Source organism: Aquila chrysaetos, chromosome 5 (assembly GCF_900496995.4).
Source record: "Aquila chrysaetos chrysaetos chromosome 5, bAquChr1.4, whole genome shotgun sequence".
NCBI classification, from domain to species: Eukaryota; Metazoa; Chordata; class Aves; order Accipitriformes; family Accipitridae; genus Aquila; species Aquila chrysaetos.
In genome coordinates this window covers 11,530,120-11,550,850 of record NC_044008.1, presented here as the reverse complement: position 1 = coordinate 11,550,850, position 20,731 = coordinate 11,530,120, and the positions used below count along the sequence as shown (strand labels likewise).

The 20,731-nt window shown below is 36.0% G+C and overlaps 1 protein-coding gene across 3 annotated transcripts in view; it reads right to left on the bottom strand.

The window, feature by feature from the left end:
• Positions 1-1,656: 1,656 nt before the first annotated feature.
• The window catches only part of HGF (hepatocyte growth factor), a 60,444-nt gene continuing 41,369 nt past the window's right edge, over positions 1,657-20,731 (bottom strand). For all 3 annotated transcript variants that reach the window (XM_030015709.1, XM_030015710.2, XM_030015711.2), the window contains exons 10-18: positions 19,180-19,282; positions 17,027-17,166; positions 14,890-14,928; positions 14,323-14,419; positions 11,498-11,572; positions 10,758-10,904; positions 9,954-10,060; positions 7,977-8,122; positions 1,657-5,778 (exon numbers count right to left, since the gene is read on the bottom strand). In XM_030015709.1, coding sequence (XP_029871569.1) covers positions 5,608-5,778; positions 7,977-8,122; positions 9,954-10,060; positions 10,758-10,904; positions 11,498-11,572; positions 14,323-14,419; positions 14,890-14,928; positions 17,027-17,166; positions 19,180-19,282 — 1,025 coding nt within the window. In that variant the 3' untranslated portion in view covers positions 1,657-5,607. The remainder of the gene's footprint in view (positions 5,779-7,976; positions 8,123-9,953; positions 10,061-10,757; positions 10,905-11,497; positions 11,573-14,322; positions 14,420-14,889; positions 14,929-17,026; positions 17,167-19,179; positions 19,283-20,731) is intronic.

Sequence of the window (20,731 nt, the reverse complement as noted above, 5' to 3'; positions counted from 1 at the left end):
AAGTAGGATCAGGTCCTCAGACACAGAAGCACAACTTGCACTATATCTTCTGTGACCATATGGAGAAGTCATTGCACCTTCCCAAGTGTTCTGAACCAAGGTGAAACAGCTTTACGAAAGCTAAGGCTATTAAACTATTCTATTGCAGCTTTTCACACTGTATATCCTACGTTATAAAAACTGAGACAACAAGAAAAAAAAAAATTATCTGTTCATTTTAGGGCTTATTTTGGTATTAACCTTTTTATGGTTTGCCTTTTTTCTCCCAGCTGTTTTCTTTCCTATTTATTGCACGTGGTTTTTATTGGAACATATCTGTCCAGACATCGGTGCTTTTGAAGGCAGAGTAGATACACAACTGAACTCTACTAAATGGCCTGCTCTGTTTACATGAGGCTTGTTAAATAACAAAGAGCAGAAAGCAAGTACTGAGCATCGATGTGGGTTTTCATCATTTATCATCTGCAGATTATAGTGTTCTTGCAACTACAAAAGATAAAGCCATGACAGAATGTAATATGAAGGCAATATCCCTTTATAGATCTTTGTTGTGCAAATTCTCGTACGAGCAGTTAATTCTCATGGCTTCCAGGAGGTAGACAGGTCACCTGAACATCCTTACACTTTGAATGTAAAACTATAGCAAGATATAGTTTTCACATATGGACTATTTCTAGATTTTTATAACTTTGGAAGCATTCCTGCATGGTTGAAGTTATTGGCAAGCTTCCCATTGATTTCAAGAGTTCCTGATAAAATCCACTGATTTCATGAATCAATTAGAAAAATCCCTTTTTTGGACTACAAACAAAAAGAAAGTGATGTTTACCATGGAAAATTCAGAATCAGACTTCAAACACTCTGCACATGAATTTATTTGAAGAATGATTCACTGTTGATATAGCTGGAGTTGTTAGCAAATATATGTTTAAATCATCAAAATTGCAGTGTAACCAGAAATGCTTAGAACTTTGAAATTTCAGCTGGATAATGAAAAAGAAGTAATGAACTTACTGTCCCTTATTTGAACTTACTGAACCAGAATGCAAGGATGCTATAGGAGCTTGACAGTACTTGGCAGGAGAGAGGCACTAATCTGGTGGGGCTAGTAACGGTGTTGCTTGTTTCCTTTTTTGCTAGCTATTGCTGTTGGCTGGTTTTGATATTAAGTGCAGCAGCAGCACCTAGGTTTGTGCATTATTGGTCTCCTTTGCACCATCTTTCGTACCATCAGTAGTACTAAGTGATACAGTGAGGGGAGCCTTTTCCTGAAGTGTCAAGTACATTAAAGGAAATACTTAAAATTCCAAACCTCTCATACTGAAACTGTAAGGAACTACAAACCTCTTGGTAAATATTCATGTTTAGGTTAAGCACATCCTTTTCACTGCAAATATACTTTCTGTAATATGCTTTGGCCATTCTTAGTGCAGAATTCCATCAGGAAGCTCTTGGGGAGACTCAGCAGGATCACAGCATGGATTTGGCTGTATCTTTCATTTTATGTGCAATCCTTCTATTGGACAAATGAAGATCTTTAAAGTACCAGTCCTCCTTACTCAGCACACTAAAATCCCTCACTGAAATTAGAATTGGGAGCCTAGCAATGGGGTTCCAAACTTCCTTCTTTAAATAAATATAATGCTAATTAAGTTGTTGTTTTTTATAAAATACTTTATTAAGAATAATAAGAATAAACAAGGTTACAAAAATACCAACTTTATTAACTAATGAAGATGTCGTTAATTACAGAAGATTTGTAATACAAGTTATAACCACAGTGTTCCCTTTTCATTAGGCATTCAGCCAGTTGTATTTAATGGGAGCATTATTTTTCCCACTTAAATATGAAAAAATACTCTTATCATACACTGAATCCCACAGTTAGTGGAAGTTAGATCCCATGCAAGGAAACACCATACATAAATGCCCAAGAGTATGTTTTCAAAGGAACACTGTAAAATTTTAGGGTGAAAAGCCATGTTAGTTCCTGCCAGCAGCCCCAACATTCATAAAACAATAATATACCAGTGCACGTGAGGGAGGAAGAAAATAATTGATAAGGAAACAAACAAATCCAATAGGTTTCATACAGGTTCCGGGGGGGGGTCTACTAGTTTAAAACCAGCCTTCCAGAAGGATGGCGATAAAGCCTCACCTCCTGTTGCAGTTGCTGTGGAGTTGAGAATCTGTGTGCTTTGCAGTGTACAAGGATGCATGTGGTTCAGTGCATGGCCATAGGGAAAAGCACTGAGCAACTCTCAGCCCCTGCTCTTTTGGCAATCATATTCACTGATTTCAAGGGACATTTTGCCTGAGTAGATTTTGACCCTCGGAGATATATTTGGACCCTCATCTGAAAAGCTCTAACTCAAGTGAGTAGCTCTGTCAAGTACATTGGCATTACCTGCAGCAAGGGTTTGCAGAATGCCTCCGAGAATTTTAATCTTAAACTAGAGAAGAAGATTTCAGCAGTAGCAGCAAAAATCTAGACCAGTACATTCCCAATGAGAGCTACAGTTTCTCTGAGGGTCATGAGGTTTATGAGAGAAAGAGAGATAGTGAAAAAGCTTTTTTAAGGAAAAAATGTTTTCATTAATTAAAGGAAGAAGCATCAGTCAGTTCCAATGCCCAAAGAAAATCAGTAATTAAGTCAAACTAACTTCAGTAGCACAAAATCAGCTCTTAGGTTTTAATTCAAAAATTTTATATCCAGTTATTACACTTTTCAGAGACCAAGGATTAGTTACAGCAAGGAGAATGAAGATGAAATTCAATGGAGTTTAAGAATGTCCTTAGATAAGAATTTAAGTTCTGTACCCTTTAATTCTAATATGAATAAAATCACATCTACAAAGTAAAGTCTAGATCCCACTGAAGTTAGTAAGAGGCTTTCCAGCAATTTAGATGGGCACTAGATCAGGTTCCCTTGTTATTACAGAGAGAAAAATATTAGAACAGTGAAAAAATATCTATAGAGTGTCCTTTCTTAAGAGAATCCTGTAGTTATAACAGTTGCCTGGCACGGTACCATTGGTACCAACAAGAAATATTCACAGGAATAAATGAAGTACAAATTCATTGCCACATATCGTTATTCTTCTCTTCCCTTGCTCTTCAGAGTCTCATGTGCCCTCCATACTGAGATAAGGAGAGCAAGAGCACCTGATAAGCAAGTGCATACAAACATGTTAAGTTCTGGAGCATCAACTCTGCACAATTTATTTTACTGAGGCGCTGCCCAGAACAAACAGGTAAAAATCCTTACACATTGTCTAACAAAAAACAGTATTTTTATCATATATATATATGTGTATATATATATATAAAAATCACAGTCTTCTGCACAGCAGAAGCTTTTAACTAAAATATTTTAGGATTTGATTTTTTTAGATAGACATAACAAAATGCCTGCAAATATAATACAGTGAGCACATAACAATTCTTAGAATACAAAGAGTGAACATGGAATTATATATTTTATCCACATTCTACTTGTGACTGAAAACAAAACTCGCTTGGAGTTTTTTAAAAGTCTCTCTTAAAAAGTTAATCCTGTCAATAAGATATGGTCAGTATATACTTAGTAAGAATACACTCTTCACATACATGGCAATAATTAACTGTAAATACAACAGGCTAAATCCTGCCTTCTTTAGGCCTCGTAAGTAAGAGAGCCCAAAAGGAGCATAAAGCCTTCAGAGGCAGCCAGAATAGATCGAGACAGACTATCTGCGTAGCATCCATAACCTCAGATCTACTGTACAGAGAAGTCGCATCTTGTCCAAAGAGACTATTTACATCAGGAGGAATTTCAGAAGCTCTGCTTGCTGAAAGACTTCTTCCTATGTGCCAGTAGAATCTTCTGGGTGCTTGACACAAATCTCAGCGAGCCAAGCCACTTAAGCATGGGCTGAAACTCATCCCAGTTCACCAGGAGATGCAAGCATATTTGAGTCCCTCTGAAGTCAAAGTGCACTGCTGAAGAAAATAATTTGGTGAGTCAAGATGAGGGCTGCCTCCCAAGACAGCTCCCCTGAAGTGGTTACTTTCTGTCAGGGCAGAATTCAACCCTGCGTCTTCCTAATGACATGTCCTTTTATGTCTAGACCATGAAGTCAATTTAGCGGCTATGCAGTTAGATATGATACACATACCATACAATTTGCTACTGGAAACATTTACAATTACATAGTCACAAGTGAAGTAACAGTGCAGTTACTTACGCAATTACATGTACAGTAGTAAAACTAACAATTGGATATACATTGTATGAATTTTCCAGAAATTACAGGGTAATTGGTGCCGCCTATAACAACATATTTGCATAATACTTCCAGCCATACAACTAAATGCCTAAAAGAGAACAAGCACTTTTCATAGATGCTGATTATTTGTTCCCTTTCCTTGTCAACATAAAGGAAAATGATGGTTCTATATACAGGCAGGAAACACAAGCTACTAAACTATTGGTGATGTTTTCCATATTACATACAAGATCATATCAATCTCTGCAATAACTTTACTACCCTGAAAGGAATTATACAAAGAATATAATTTTGACCAAATCTAGGTAAACTTTTATTAAAGATCTTAAGTCTCTGAAAGACTATTAATGTATAACTTACTTTTCCCAGTATTAAGTCTCTCAGCCAGGTGCCAGTAAATACAGAGTTACTTTCATGAAATAACTAGAATCAACTGAATATTTAACACCTATCTGTTGAGAAAGATTTGGGCATATTTGATTGAAATTTCTTTTAACAGCCAAAGTCTGCCAGTAGCTAATCAGGACTCATTTTTCAAACTGTATGAAATACTCTTTAGCACAGTTAATTCACAGTTATTTCTGGTACTAACTTCAAACAAATGATTGATAGTTTGCTAACCAATCCACTTCTATGTCTCTTCTCTCATCCAAAAGTGTTTTTGAGATACCTGTTAGTGAACCACTTACACACTGAAGGAACCAAGTGCAGAACTAGAGTCTATAAGGACTGTAAAAGGAAGTGATACTGACTTCTATGAGAACTCTGTTTATGGCAGGCTTGTCAAAGTCCATCAATAATGAAAATATTAATTTCTAAAGAAATTATTTTTTAATGAAATATTGACATCTTTGACCTCTTATAAGGGGGGGGGGGGGAGAGAAATATGATCATATATGCTGTCCTTGACAGATGCATATATCTCTCAGTAGGTCTTTTGTCATATGTGTAGAGAAATATATGGCTCATAGAAAGAATCAGATGTGTTAAATAAAACTGTAATTTGTTTCTCCTTCTAAGATAATCTGAAGAGCAGCATAAAAGAGGTCATATGATCTATTTCTACAAAACCATTTATCATCCAGTAATAATATCTTTGCAAAATTGTTTACCCATTCAAGTATCTTCAGGAGATATGTCACCATACTTGCATACACTGTAAGTCACTCCAACATTTATAAAACAACACTGATAGACAAAAACACCAAAAACACCCATAAATATTAAAAGGAGATCAACAAACTTGACTATCAAGTAGTTAAAAAATTGTTGATCTTTACATTACACATTAATTTCATGCTGTCCAAAATCTTTCTTTGAATGGAAGTTGTTGAGTTTTTCAGGGTTTTCTGTAGGTCATCATAATCTTGTGTATCCACCGGGAGTAATACGAGACCCGAACAAAAATCCCGGGACGATTTCGAATGGCACATCCGCGGCCAGGAACAATGACACCAACTACTATCTTCAGCCTGTTTTGTTCACAAACCAAGGGACCGCCATAATCTCGCTGGGAAAAAATAAACGTATGAATGTCACTTCTCAAAATGCTTCAAGACACAGCTCCCACCTGTCTCCTATTGACTCGCTTCTTTTTAGGATGACTTAGCTCAACAAACAGGCAATAGAGTTACTCTTGCCATAGGAAAAAAACCAGTTTCCAATATCTTTTTCAAAACCAGAACTTATAAAAACCAATGCCAAGGTTGGCCTTTGACTTTTGGTGGCTTCCCATGCAAATTAAACCCTGTGATCCATCTTTACATGTGATTCTAGTGAGTTCAGACTACCAGATCTTACTCTCCTCTTTCAGCTACCTGCAAGCATGATATTTGTTTATGTGCATATAAACCAGATAAGCAGAAAGTGAGTTGATTGATAAACATCTTTGTTATGATAATAGACTGCATCAAAGACTACTGACAGAGCCAGGTTCATACCCTTCTGTCAGTCAATCATCTTGTAAAGCCCTAGGATGAGAATCTATGTGTACTAATAGGCGGGGGGATCCCAAATGTAATAAAAGGTAATATTTTGTAGACATAATTTTGAGACATAACTTGTTAAAATATTTTTTTACATTATGCTGAGTGAATGAGACATCTATGCACCAGTACGTGCATTCAGTGAAAATTTGGTGTATGGTCAACTCAGATTGGGGTCTTATTTACCACTAAAATACATGCATTTTAAATTAGATTGAAACAGTAATTTAGATACCTTCACATAGATTTGGGACTTGAACATAGAAACTGCAGTTTTCACTCAGGCAAAATGTATACTCAACCTAGCAAACTAGCTGCAAAACAAGGCAGTAAATGTTCATATCAGATAGTGAGACATTGTTTCAAAAAATAAAAGCTGACAATTAGCATTGTATTCTCTCCAGATCACCAGAGAAACAACAATGCTTGACCTTTATTTGGTTTGTGTTTTTTTTTTTCTGACTGACTGCGGATTAGTTCCCACATGAACAATGAACTATGTCAGTACCATCAGAGTGGCTCATAAAACACTTTTAGGAGTGGAGTTTCACCTGCCAATCTGATTTTGTTTCTCTGCCTGTTCTCTGCTGAGGGAAGTAGCTTCAAAGGGGAACTCAGGGAGCAGGAAACCGTGCAGTGATTAAGACTGATTGCTAATATTAATTCAGTCCATTTCTTCTTGCAGGGAAAAACAAAGTGCAGGATCCCCAGCCGACTTCCATGCAGATGTTTCATTTGTAAGCCTTGACATGTCTAAGAGCTCATTTATGATTAAATATTTGATTTTGAAGAAAATACTTTACAATAACAAAATGATCCTGTGGAATATTAATAATAAATGGAAGAGGCTTCAGTCTGATGAAGACCTTTTTTCCCTATGGTTTGGTAGTACCTTTGCATAAGGAAAATTTCACTACATGGTTAACATGAGTATTAGGAAATCATCTATTTGACTCCAGATATTAAATGCATAATAATGTTCATGACTGCCCTTCTTCTAGACATCATCTCATCAGGCAGATTTTCCACACAAAAAATGATATCTTCCTATGATAAATGATTTACAGCATTTCTCCTCAGATAACTTTTCTCCATCATCAAAACTAGTTCCAAGCAAAATAACTGTATCAAACTATACTTTCACTGAAGTAGTTCTCCTGTCCTCACTGATACGTTGCTCAGGCTTGATTAGGGACACCAAATGCTCCAGCCTTCTGACTAATACTGAACTTCAGTACATTTTTGGATCTTTCTCCTTCCTTCATAACTTTATCAACCCTGTTGAGCAGTGACTTTGTATTTTGCATGTAAGTCTTCATCTAACTAAGTATTTAAATTTGCTCCAGCTTTTGTTTTCTACTCAATCAAAATAATATACTGCTGTTGCTAGCACACAATCCACTTCAGTCCTTATTATACAAAACGCAAATTTGTCTCGGTCTAGCAAAGTGTTTAGTCATATGAGTATATTTAACATTCATGTAAATCCTTTTCTGCTGCGGTGGTACGGTGAAATTGAAGCAAGGGAACCTCTTCCTGCACTCTGGCAGAAAATAGAGCACTAGAAACACAAATCATTTTCTGATGCAAAAGATTAAAATATTTTTTTGTGTACAGGTTTAATGCAGAGAGAATAATTATGAAAAACTCTAGTAAATTATTTCTGGGAAAGAAGTAGCCAGGCTGATGGCTCCTGAGAATGTATTAGGAAATGTATACTTACCTCACAAGGCCCAGCACCAATGGTTTCAGCCACAGCACAGATTTCTGACTCATTCACAGTGATCTTCCCTTTGAGATATTGGTTGCATTTCTCATTTCCCAAAATAAACAGGTTTGCTACCCGGAGGAGGCCATCATAGTTAATTACTAGGATTGAAAAGAGAATGAAAACTTCATTCTATTTTAGGGGAAAAAATAATTGAAGATGCAGTCTGGATAAACTTGCTCATGTAACTTCTGTTATTGTACTTGCTCTCTAGTACTCACATTTTTGTCCATCCTCGCTGTTATCATGCATTTGTCTTTTGGATTTCTTATATTTGCTACAAATGAGATTTGCAAGAAATTTGTTTGGTGCATATCTGTTCAGTTCTCTGAGAATGTCTGGAGAAGTTTTTTGTATTAGAAGAAAGGGCTAGGTAACTGGGTTTACTCTACAGTTCACCACCAGCTTGCCCTGTCATGTCACAGAAATCAGGAAAAGTGAGCCTTTGCTCCCTGCCTTAAACACAAGCTAATGTCTAACAGTGCCTGCCATGGCCTAGGGAAGGATGTGTAACTTGAAAAATACTGTAGCGGAGCAGAGTTTTTCTCATTCTGTGCTGGCTCAGCTACACTGAATGACTTTGTGCCTGCAAGGGCACAGCCACAGCCTTGTGCAATCTCCATTCATCAGTGTGAAGGTCAGGAAGCCCTGGGGAACTTACTCTTGTTCTACATGTCAAAAGACAAGTCTGTACAAGCTGCGAAGATAAATAAAGGGCCTGGACCTGCCCGTTCTCTGCACAGCCATGAAAAGAAAATGGCCAAGCTTGCCCTTCACTGACTTATTATCCTGTTTTCTTGAAAAAATGGATGTAACACTTCTTCCTTCCCTGACCGGGATGCTGTGAGGATTACAATAAGTAGTGCATAAAATATAGTACAAAGTCCTTGGATGACAGATGTTATGTATTTACTGTATTACATAACTCCACAGCATTGCAAAGTCCTTATCAGTTCTCTTAAGCTAAGCTTTCCTGTGATGCTGCACCGTGCTCCAGCCCAACGTCCCTGTCCCCCAGACAGCTGTTCCCCCCCAGAGGATGGCTAATATGGCCATGCTGGGAACATCAAAAGCAGTCATCTGGGAGAGGGCTGGTACAGATTACTTGCCACCCACAAAGAAATGCAGAGTAATGGTTACAAGGAAGAGAGCCTCAGAATTACAGTCTAGTTTCTGCTCTGCTTCCAGGACAGCGTGAGTATGTTGCTGCTGCTTACTCAGGGTCTGTGGCGAAATGACATTTGAGCACAGTAATTATTGGAGTAATTATTGTCAACTGGCAGCTATTAACTTTATCATCAACACATAATTAGTCAGATATAGTATTTACCAGACTAAATAAATGTCTGTTCTCCCACATATTTGTATTTACTTCACACAAAAACTGTGTTTAATAAACATTAGTAAGGTTGCAAAGTCAAGTACTCAAAAGTTAGGAAATGCCAGACTTAGGGCTGCCTGTGCATCCTTAGCTCACTGTCATTGTGTATGTTAATTATGTCTTTGATTACATTATTCTGTATTAGTTTTTCCACAGGGTGGCCTGCCTTGGGAATACAGAAAGAGACTGCTTATGTAGATGAATCAGTATTTTTCAAAAAAGGGTTAGAACTCTGCAAAACGATTCTGCCAGATTTTTTAAACATGTAGCACAATATTTTTCACTAGTTCATTCTTTGAAATTTTTGAATCGCTTTGTCTGTCAAGTAAGAAAAAAAAAAAAAGAATGGACTAGTAGAAAATATTTCATGTTAAATGACCTTAGATAAAATGCTCAAAGATTTACAAAATTAGAAAAAAATTGAAACTGTATTTTATAACAAAAACTGTTGGACAACCGTGGCATCAGGCAATACCAGCAGCCTCACCTATAATGACAAGAGGAAGTAAGCTCTCAACGTATTCATTTAGTTTTTAAAAATAGTTTCTTACATCCAGTGTATCCCCATCCATAAACACTGCAACTGGTCTTCTCTGGAATAGTACATCCAGAAATGGGCAATCGGATTATTTCTACAAAATTTGTCAATATGGCAGGTCTGAAAAGAGAAAACAAATAATAGATAGAATGGATTTTACTTATCATTCCAAAATGTATCTTAAAAATGATGTTAAATCTATTATAGACTGCAGCAATTAAAAACTGTGCCAATTCTTTTCCTTTCTTTTCCATCTTTGAAGAATATGATGGACTCTTCTACCTATTTTTTGTGCTACAACTGTTAACTGTCAAAAGATTTCTTGAAATGCTGTCACCACTTTTATGCTATTTAACTTGGGTTCTCATCTTAAAAGTAAGTAATGATAGCATTTCATTTGAATATATAGCTTTCCTAATATGGAGAAAGTTTGAAAGCTCATATATACACAAGTATCTCAGCTACAGTCTGGTGCTTATTCTATAAATTAAAACCATATACTAGTCAATGTGGGTTGTATGGTTGTTGGTTTTTTTAAAAAAAAAAAAAAAACAAAAACTCCCAACAAACCTAAACTTGGTTATCAGGAAATAAAATATAGGCACGATTTTTCAGAAGTGACATCTGTTTTCTGTGTAAGGTAGATGAACCTGCATTTCTGCATATATCAAGTAAAATTTCTTACAATTGGAAGGTTATCCCATGGAGACATCATCTCTGCTATCAGAGATAGTAGAGAACTAATTTGCAAATCTTATTTAGGAAGAATCTCATTCATCAGTCAAAAATCCTGGAATTCGCAATAATAGCTACTAACCTGCTAAGTTTCAGTAAGACCAAATCTGATCCTACAGGGCCATATACCAACTGGGAGATATTCAGAACTTGTCTATGCTTCTCCTCTCCCTTTCCTTTGATATTATGGACTCCAAGCCAGGCTTTGTAGTCTTTCAAATCTTTGTACCTAAATGAGGCAAAGTTGGTTAGGATTTTGCTGAGTGTATAATAAAATAACTCAAAAAACTCTGCTTAATGTGATTATGCTAGAAGATCTTAATCCTCTTCACCAGAAATGGGTTTATGCTGCCAACTGCTATTCCAAAATCAACATGCTAGGATGTAAGGTTTTGGTCTGAAGCCACTACATAATTTTATCTTTAACTGTTACTAAAATCTAATTTTTGTTTCCTAATAGTATCCAAATATTTAGATCCTTGGACAGTATGAACCTTTGAACTTTTTGAGATTTGCCCAAGTTTTCTGTTTTATTCTGTCCAGTTAAGCAGAAGCATGAGACTATTTTCATAAAGAGGCAATTGTCCAACCATTACACTTGGAAAACATATTTATGCTTCTATGTAAAATAGCCAGAGCTCTTTTAGATTAACAACAATAATAACAGAAAATACCAAGGTCCCACAGGACTTTTATATCAGAAAAGCAGTGTTAAAGCCAAACAGGAGGGAAAACTGCTGAATTTAAGTTGAAGAATTGTTGTGCTGATAAATTCCCGAAAATAGATGTATTTCAATATTGCAAAGCTACAGACTACTGTACCGAGAAGGGAAACACTGCCTTGCTGTTAGAACCCACTCTTCCTTTATCAAAGTACCTCCACAGATATGCTTATTCCTGGGGGGGGAAAAAAAAAAAAAAAAAAAAAAAAAGAAGAAGAAGAAAAAGAAGGTAAAAAAAAAAAAGTAATACTATTAGTTTCTACATAGTCAAAAAGTTTAAAGAATTCATTTGCTCCCCACATATTTTTGCTGGTGAAAGGTGGCTGACTGACAGCCCATGAAAATATGTCTCTGTCCCTTTTTTCTACGGTTTCAACACTTATAGTAACATGACTTTGCAGAGATTTACCCCAATGTATAAAAAACAGGAGGAAAGAGGAATTCAGTTACTGTTCATTTAGCAGTTTCAAAGCTGAATTTATAATAAGAGACCTAAATAAAAAAAAAAAAAAAAAAAAAAAAAGGCAAGCTAATTCTTTGTAATCGGAACAGGACTGAAACATTCAAGCAAGTCCCCAAACTGCCACCAGATGTAAACAACATTTGGTCATTATTCATGTAGGTATTATTCAAAGCATTGACCTCAAGGTGGAGAGTTCCTATTTGATTACAAGCCCTATGAGATTTCTGTCCCCACATACTTCAGTTGGAAACAATCTGCAATGTATGAGATCCTACATGTGATTATAGAAAATCTGCAGCATAATATATCAAGTAAAATTAAAGCAATTAAGCATGACAATTCTTTTAAAAATAAAGATGACTGTGGAATGCAGATTAATTAGTTTCCTTCTTTGTGCCTCCAAAATCACATTTATTTTCTGCAGCTCTTTGGAAAGTGAATCAGAATTGTCAGCAATTTGGGAAAAGCTTAAAATCTCACAACTTACAAATTCAAATCACACAAATGTTCAAAGCTTTGCAAAGAACTGCTGGAAGGAGCCCAAACTCTATACGGAGTTCAAAGACAGCAGAATAACACAGATGCTTGCCTCTTTTTTTTTTTTTTTTTTATTGTGTTTTCGTTGAGGAACAAAATATCTGGTCCAAAAGCCTGGATTCTTTTTAAAATATAGATTCTGCCTAGTTTTATTATAAAAATGTCACAATCAGGAGTATAAACTTGTTCTTCTGTGTTATGTTTGCATCACTAATTATCTAAAGGAATTTACAAGATTGCATCATCTGTTTTAGAACATTGACTAGTACACATAGGAAGATTAAACTTCTTATTTAAACACGGGGCAAATCCAGAGCTGATTCCATGAAATAGATTAAATTCATCCAAATATGCTTAAATATACCTGATAACAGAATCTGTATCAGATATATTAGAAAATATGTCACTGATTAATTTAATATTTAGAGGTGAGCCTTGGTTGCCAGATATGAATACAAGTTTCTAAATATCACTAAGCCTTTACCATTCAGACATGGCAATTCCATTTTGAGGTGTACAGTTAGTTTTTTGCAGAAAGTCATGAGGTCATTAAGATTTTGTTTCAGACAACATTCTATTTGCTTCCTTGGTAGCAATACAAAATAAAACTATATTTTTATGCCCACATGTAATACTTAAAAATATATTTTACTGCTGGACTATTCCAGGAATCCCTTTTTCATAAAAAGAATCTGCAATCATTTAAGCACTCATCTACTTAATGGAATTTTGTCTCATAGAACAAAATCCAGGTTTGACTACCTTAACATTAGCTATTTAACTTTTAGGCACCCAGATGTAATACACCTTACCTGTCTAAAAGTTCCTCAAACATCAAGGCTGCTTTAAAAACAGTGCAAAGATAAAACTTTTCCAGAATGTGATTCAGCCCACCTATCTGGTTATATAGTCTATGAATAGAGTGATGTTCCTCTAGAAATGTCTTTCTGGACCATCCGCTAGACTTCCAGAAAGGTTTAGTTCTGATTTGATCTCATAAGATACAAAGATTACCAAGGATGGGAAGGACCCCAAGAATTTCTCTAGCAATGAAGCAATATAGAAAACAGGCTTTTTATCTTTTCCTTTACTCCAATTTTTCATTTAAGTTCTATTTTACAACATGGTTTTAAAAGACATGACGAATCATAAGCTAACAGAATGAAGCTGTACTTTAGTCTGTACCAGCAAAAAGACTTTTTTTTAAACTTTTTTTTTAATGATAGAAGATACAGGGCTGATCCATGAGATATATTTCCTGTTATACATTAATAATTCACACTTCCAGCTAATGAGTTATGAACCAGAGTAATGAACATAGGAAACAGTAGTTCTGTGTTCTGGCTTTTACACAGTAGCAAAGAAAGATTTGCCATAACGTAATACACATGCCCAGCTGTACATGTTAGGGTCTTGTTTTACAGAATGAAAAGGATTTCCTTATAGGTCCTACTTATTTTTTTAATATAGAATACATTTTAATTGTATGCAATGATATGAGCAGAAAACTAAGTTTGACACGGGTATAAATCCTGAATCCAACACTTCATGACTAAATGCACTGCTGTTAAAGTGAAAATATTGATATGAAACTCAATTTTTTTGTAACAGTCTCTAAAATAAATAGTTTTATGCCGGATGCTAAGGCAATGTTATGAAAAGGTCTGCAGTACCTATTCAAAAGAGCAGAACACTATGAATGGTTTACAAGCTCATGTGTGCAAGTTAATGATAATGGCCATAAAAATATTTCACTGACGGAGTGAATACTATGGAATCACCTGATGTTCCAGGAATGCTGATTTTCTGCTTTTACAGAATTTAACTGCAATCTAGAAGTATTCTTATTATGGTCAACATTTCCTACAGTTCCAAAACAAATATCCTAGTAGACGTATTGTCTTTCTAATCAAAGTGATAGTTACCTGTATGTCAAACTAACCACCCATCCTTCGTTAGTTTGTGTGGGGATTCCATTAACAACTCTCAAATGTTTTGTTGAGGCACAAGGAATGACAGTATCTGAAAGCAGGTCCAGAGATCACATTTTACTAAAAACAGCGGTAGGAAACCTGTACAGTTGCACATAAGGACCACAAGAAGGTCAATATTTATTACAGATTAACTTTCCTGTGCTAATGAAGTATATTTCTAGAGCATCAAAACTACTTCAGTGAAGCTGGGTCAGTCTATAGAAATATTCATAGGGAATATAAAATACATATATTTAAATAGTTTTTTCAGAGATTTACATAGTTATAAAGCAAACATTGACAATTATTGCCATATCTCACCACTGGTAACACAGGACAGTGAGAATAGATAAAGGAGTATAATAAAGCTATTCCCTCTTGTAAAAGCAATTTTTCCCAACCTGTATGTTCTTTTTGTATCTGTAACTGACCTGTCTCTTTTTTCCCAATCAGAAAGAAATAGCTAGTTTCAGAGGATACAATATATGCACTGCACAGTACATCTGCAAACTTACTTACCATCCAAGCTGGTTGTAGTAGGAGTTGTATCACCTTCACCTAGACAGACACATAAGATAGCCATAATACAAAATTAAAACACATCTAAAAATTGAATAGAGTAAAAATAAACAGCAAACAGCATATTGTTAATTTTAATAGTTCACAAAGTTTTAAACTTCAATGAATTCTTTATACTCTGCAAAAGCACAATTTGGTGAGGATTAACAAGAAGGCAAAATTTCATTCCAATAGAAAGAAATAAGAATTAAACATTATGCAACAGGATTTTCAAGCATTTTTCTTCTTGGCTGAATCCTGAATACATCAGGCTATCTATCATGTTCAATTTACATGTTTCATTTGAACAAGCAAATACTGAAAAATGAAGTTGTTACTTTTCTATAAGCCTTCAGGAACTATAGAAGTCATGTGATTGAATCCAATTCAGATTTAATGAAAATTTCTAATTTCCTTTTTCTTAAAAATCTTTGAAAGTTCTAAAGTCCTTTTATGTTGCTATCCACAGAAACTTATCCTGATCAAAATGTGTTCCCCAAAATCTTGTTTGGTTCTTCTACCTATTCCAAGTCAAAATACTATTACAACAAGGTTGCTTAAACTTGGTTCAAAATTTTTGCCTTCAGTGAAGTCTGCAGAGTGACCCAGCATTATGAGCTAGAGGTACATGTATAGCTACTGAAAATTTGCACAGGCAAAATTTAAACAGTATCATCCAACTAGATTTCCATCGTTAAGAAAATATATATATATATAAAGGTATACACTTACATACGTAGTTAAATTTGCATGTGTTTGTATACACATATGTGTATGTGTATGCATATGTATATGTGTATGTACGTATGTATACATATAAATAAATATAGAGAGAGAGTACTGTTTAAAGATACCAGTTAAAGGCATCAAGTAAGTACACTTGGGAACTGCCAGCATTTTGTCTGTACTGGTTTAGCTGGTTATCAGTACCTGAGTGACCTACTAGTAGTTTAATACTAGTCCATAAGAGTTACAATTGTAAAACAGACATATTCCAGCTCTAGAGTTTGATTCCAGAATTCATAATACTCACCATTGCTGTATACCCTACAAATGTTTGCTGTGAATATTTCCTTAGGAATTCATAGATCCAGATAATGAACTCCGAGTGAGTGGATAAAATTTATATTTCTTCAGCTGTTGTTCTTTATCTACATTGACACAAATAACCTTTTGCACAGTTTGTTTACTCTTCACATAGATGCCAAAATATCACCTGAGACTTCAAATATCACCTCTTAGAAATGCTGCAGTTCAAACTATGAGGAAATTCAGCAGATTGCTGCTAGGAATTAATGTAACATTATCATTAACCTCTAGAGATCACAGACATGTATTCAAAAGTCTGATTTACCATTTAAATGTTCTCCCAGGATACACAGCACAGTGGTTTAGAAATAAGAATTGAAGAGAAAAATTTTGAACATAAATGTGAATTGCACATTTTTCAGCATAAATCTATCTTTTTCCACTTAACATCAGTTTATTACTGAATTCCCTAGGATTTTTAATTCTGTTCATTTGAGCTATTTAGATTTTAACATGCAACTTTGTGGGAGTGATGTTCCTAATTCTTGCCAGGAGTTAAATCATCCCATAAACATCCAAAAGCAGAATCTCATCTATATAGCACATATACACTTCAGCATATATGTAGTGAGTTATCCTAACTTTACAAACAAATACAGATCACAGAAAGAGACTATGAAGCTTGTAGCACAGAAGATAACTGTCCCTGGGTTTCTTGAGGCCACAGCCAGCATTCTGACCACTAGACAATTCTTTGTCTCCATCCAGCCCTCATTCAATAGCTAGATCTGTTGGAAAATGTTTGACCATCTGTAATAGCCCTTTTATGCGCCTGATGCATAAATAAGCCTTGAAATCTCCAAGCTGATCAAGGAAAAGGACCTCTTGTTCATATAGTGCACAAGCAGCTTCTGTCCGTTCCTTCTCAGTCATGCACAATTGATTCTTGATAGAATTACACATTTTCTGCTGTCACAAATGACAACAGAAAGGTATGCATACGCATGTGACACCATGGCTTCACTGGGACTGCACAGTTGACAGTGCCTGAGGCATACCAAGTACTCACATCGAGAAATAGGGCAGTAATCCCAGGGAACGAGAGGATCATCTGTGTAACACCAGGGACCATGAAAATCATCATCTGGATTGCGGCAATAGTTTTTCTTCAGTTTACTAACATCTGGTTCTCTGAATATTTGTATATGCCTACAGGGAAAAAAAAAAATCAAACTGCTGAAAAGCTTTATACTATAGCCCAAATTTTCAAAGGTTAAATGTTGCTTTGCTCCATATTGTAATATTAGCTGATTGAGAAGCCTACAGGTCAGGCTTTAGTGCTGGTTAAAATCAAAAGGAAGATGAGACCCAAATAGTCACTGGATCTGGGTCCAAGTTTCCTCTGGTTGGTATTTTAAGCACTGTGTCCACTGGACAGCTGGGAGGTTTCTAGATCTCGCACTCCAGCTAAAATCCTTGGATACCCTCAGGAGGGGTCATTACAATGACTAAAAGAGCATCTGTGTTGCCCTCAGCAAACCTGCAGGCCTCCCTGGAGCACAACAGGTAGATTAACAGGTAGCATAAGGGAGCACTGAATCTGCAAAGAAAGCTCAGTCTTGAGCAAAGGAAAGACAAACACAAGAAAGTTATGAAAACTGAGCAGCAGGCAAGGAGAGGGATGAATGGCTCAGACAAACTGCAGTGATACGTCACCTAAGTTGCAAACCTACACGAGGCACTTTAAAGGTGAAATTTTGGGGTGAAAATATTTCTGGCTTGTCAGACAGAAGCATACAGGCTTCCTAAGTTACAGCTGCACTGCTCTTCTAGTTCATAACCAACCATGCATGCTGCTTCTTGCACACCCATAACCAGAGTAACTGCTGGAGTGAGACACATAATTCCCCAAAGAAGTTCACAGATGGAAACTTTGTGGGAGTAAGAGGAGAAAGGTTGATCTGTTCCTAAGATTATAAAAGAATGCAATTGCATCAAGCATCCAGTAGGTTCCAGCCGTCTCATTCACAGCTAACTGAAGACTTATCAGAGCTCTCAGAAGTCATGATCTTAAACCTCTGCCTCCTTTACATGGACAGCACACTGGAATATGTATACTGTCTCTGACCCTGTGTAGGGAAAAAACACATATAGTCCAGTTGGTGATTCCAGACAGTGCCACTGAAGTCTTCCATCTACAGTACAGCTTCCCCAAAGGCTGACTTACTGACTTACACACCTTCACCTGCCTGAGCATCAGGTCAGAAGCAGGAATCGGGGACAGCCAAATTCCAGAGGGCAACAGCTAAACGTTGGGCACTATGACAGTGGTGATCATGAGCACTAACTAAACAACAAGTACCAAAGGTAACACAGACATAATCGCATCAACTTCAGAAAGTAAAGGAAAACAAAGGGAAGCCTGTTTCCATCTGGGCCACTAATGTGTGTAATATCTCATCCACAGCAAAATTTCTGATGAATCTCTGTCTTTGTGTGGTACCTGGAAGTCATTGTTTTTGTCACTTCTTAGATTTATTAATCTGCTGTTCTGAACCAGCAGAGACGACACTGAGGATCCTGGCATGACTGAAAAAGTCTTGGAAACTCACAGCTTCTTTTATACTTACTGCTGATTCATTTTTATTTTAACAAATAAATTAAAGTAACTTGCCATTTCCACTACCAGAGTATGAAGCCAAAGTAAGGATAAACAACAGAAATTGCAAATCGCTTTAATGGCATTTGATGTCAGTGTCATTAGATTGTGGACTCAAGATTCAATTTCAGGCTGCAAGGGACCTTAGGTGGTTTCAAGTCCAACCTCTTGCTTGAAGCAGCATGAGCTATGAGATCAGATTGATGAGATAACCATTTCCTAGTTTATTCCTGCTATCCTCTCATAGAACAAAACTTTCAAGGACAAAGACGGGGTAAACCAGGCCAGTAAAGTAAATACTAAGAAACATCCCAAAGCCTGCAATTAGTGGTTAGCCTGAACAAAGACATGTTGTGTAATATATTTAAACATCAAGGGGGGGGGAAAAAAAAAAAAAAAGAAAGAAAGAAAAAAAAAAGAAGGAAAAAAAAAAAAAGATACTAAAAGCTCCAGGGCATAAGGGGCTATTTTAGAATCACTGCAGAAGAAGAAGAGATGCCATCTGGAGGCAGTATTTATTCAGGAGTCACTGAACCATCTCTTTCTGTTTTGTATGTACACACCTACGTAAGTCTTCAATATTCTTGTCCCATGTGGAGCAAGTTAGCCCAAATCTTGTCTTGGATAGATTCCCCATGTAACTCTTGCCATTGCCACGATAACAATCTGAATAAAGAATGTTGGGACAGAAAGAAGTGGAAGGTGATTGTGCAACATTGAAAAGAAAACTCTTCCTTTCATCAGTAATCCAAACAATTAAAGACAAGTGTTATATTTAGCAAACACTATACAATATAAATCAGACAACTGTATAAATCAAATCAGAAAGAAAATGGGAGAAAGTTTTCAAATTTAGATACACAATCTCCTGCTTGAGGTTTTCATTCTCAACACAGTAGCATTTTAAATTTTGTCTTACTTAGATAAACTGGGAAAATTTCTTTCATAAATAGTTTATGGTTAATTTAGAAGGGTCAAACAGAATATTCTAAAAGTTGTCAGGAGCTGTTTTATACAAAACAAAGCAAAAAATGTCCCTTAATCCTCCCTCCTCAAAAAACAGGCACTCTTAGCCTATTTGAAACAATTTACCTTTGTGTGGATTCTGGATACTGGCAAGAGTATATAAATCTAGACTTAAGTTCTACTTTGGCAAAATCAAAAATGCAACGTGACTTTAATTTGAATGCAATTCAAAAACTTGCTTGTTCACGCCAGCAGAAGTCATGTTTAATTCATAAACTTTTATCACAAGCCTTTTTGAGACTTTTCAAGAGGATTGTTTAAAATGATCACTACTATAAAGACTTTTTTTATAAAGCATTTCATTTCATATTCATCAGTATTTTTACTTTTTGATAATTGATACTTTGCAAAAAACACAGAATGAAAGTCAAAGTTTAATCCTTTCTCTGACAACTCTTGCAACTGCAACCCTTTTAATTTTTAAGAGAAAAAATGGCTAAAATTTAAAGATGGAGATCTTAATGCAGCCTGATGTAGGGTCATAGGTCTGAGATCTTAGCCTCAGTTTATGCTATGATTGACATCGGTTCTCAGGATGCAGTAATACTCCTTAGAGTAATACCAAGACCTCATGGGAACAACAACATTTGCCTGACTATTCAGAGTAGACTTTACAGGCAGAGATAACACCTTGAAGCTAAGAGGCTATATGGGAAGTCTCACCTGTTTTTTTCAGCTCAACTGCTTTTAGACAAAGGGCTATGTGGAAAAAATAAGCTTAAAAAATTGTTTTTGGTGGCCTCATATGCAATTATAAAAAGACTGTGAACCAAGGAAATCATCTCAGCTCTGGAAAAACACCTTTCAAACTAATGAAGGTAAGACAGCGGAACAGATCTCCAGCTAATATAAAATGGCACACAAATTCACCTTGTCTAAAAATCATATCCAATAGCAAATCTTTGCTGCAGCTTTCCCTGCTGGAATCGAAACATGAACTGAGAAATGAATCTCATTTACACCATGATGAATCCCAAGTATGCAAATAAAGCCAAAACGGAACTACACAGGTGTAATACAGATGTACTGAGACCAACTTCTCCAGTTTTCAAGCCTGCCTATCTGCTGTTTGGAACAGTACAGCATTCA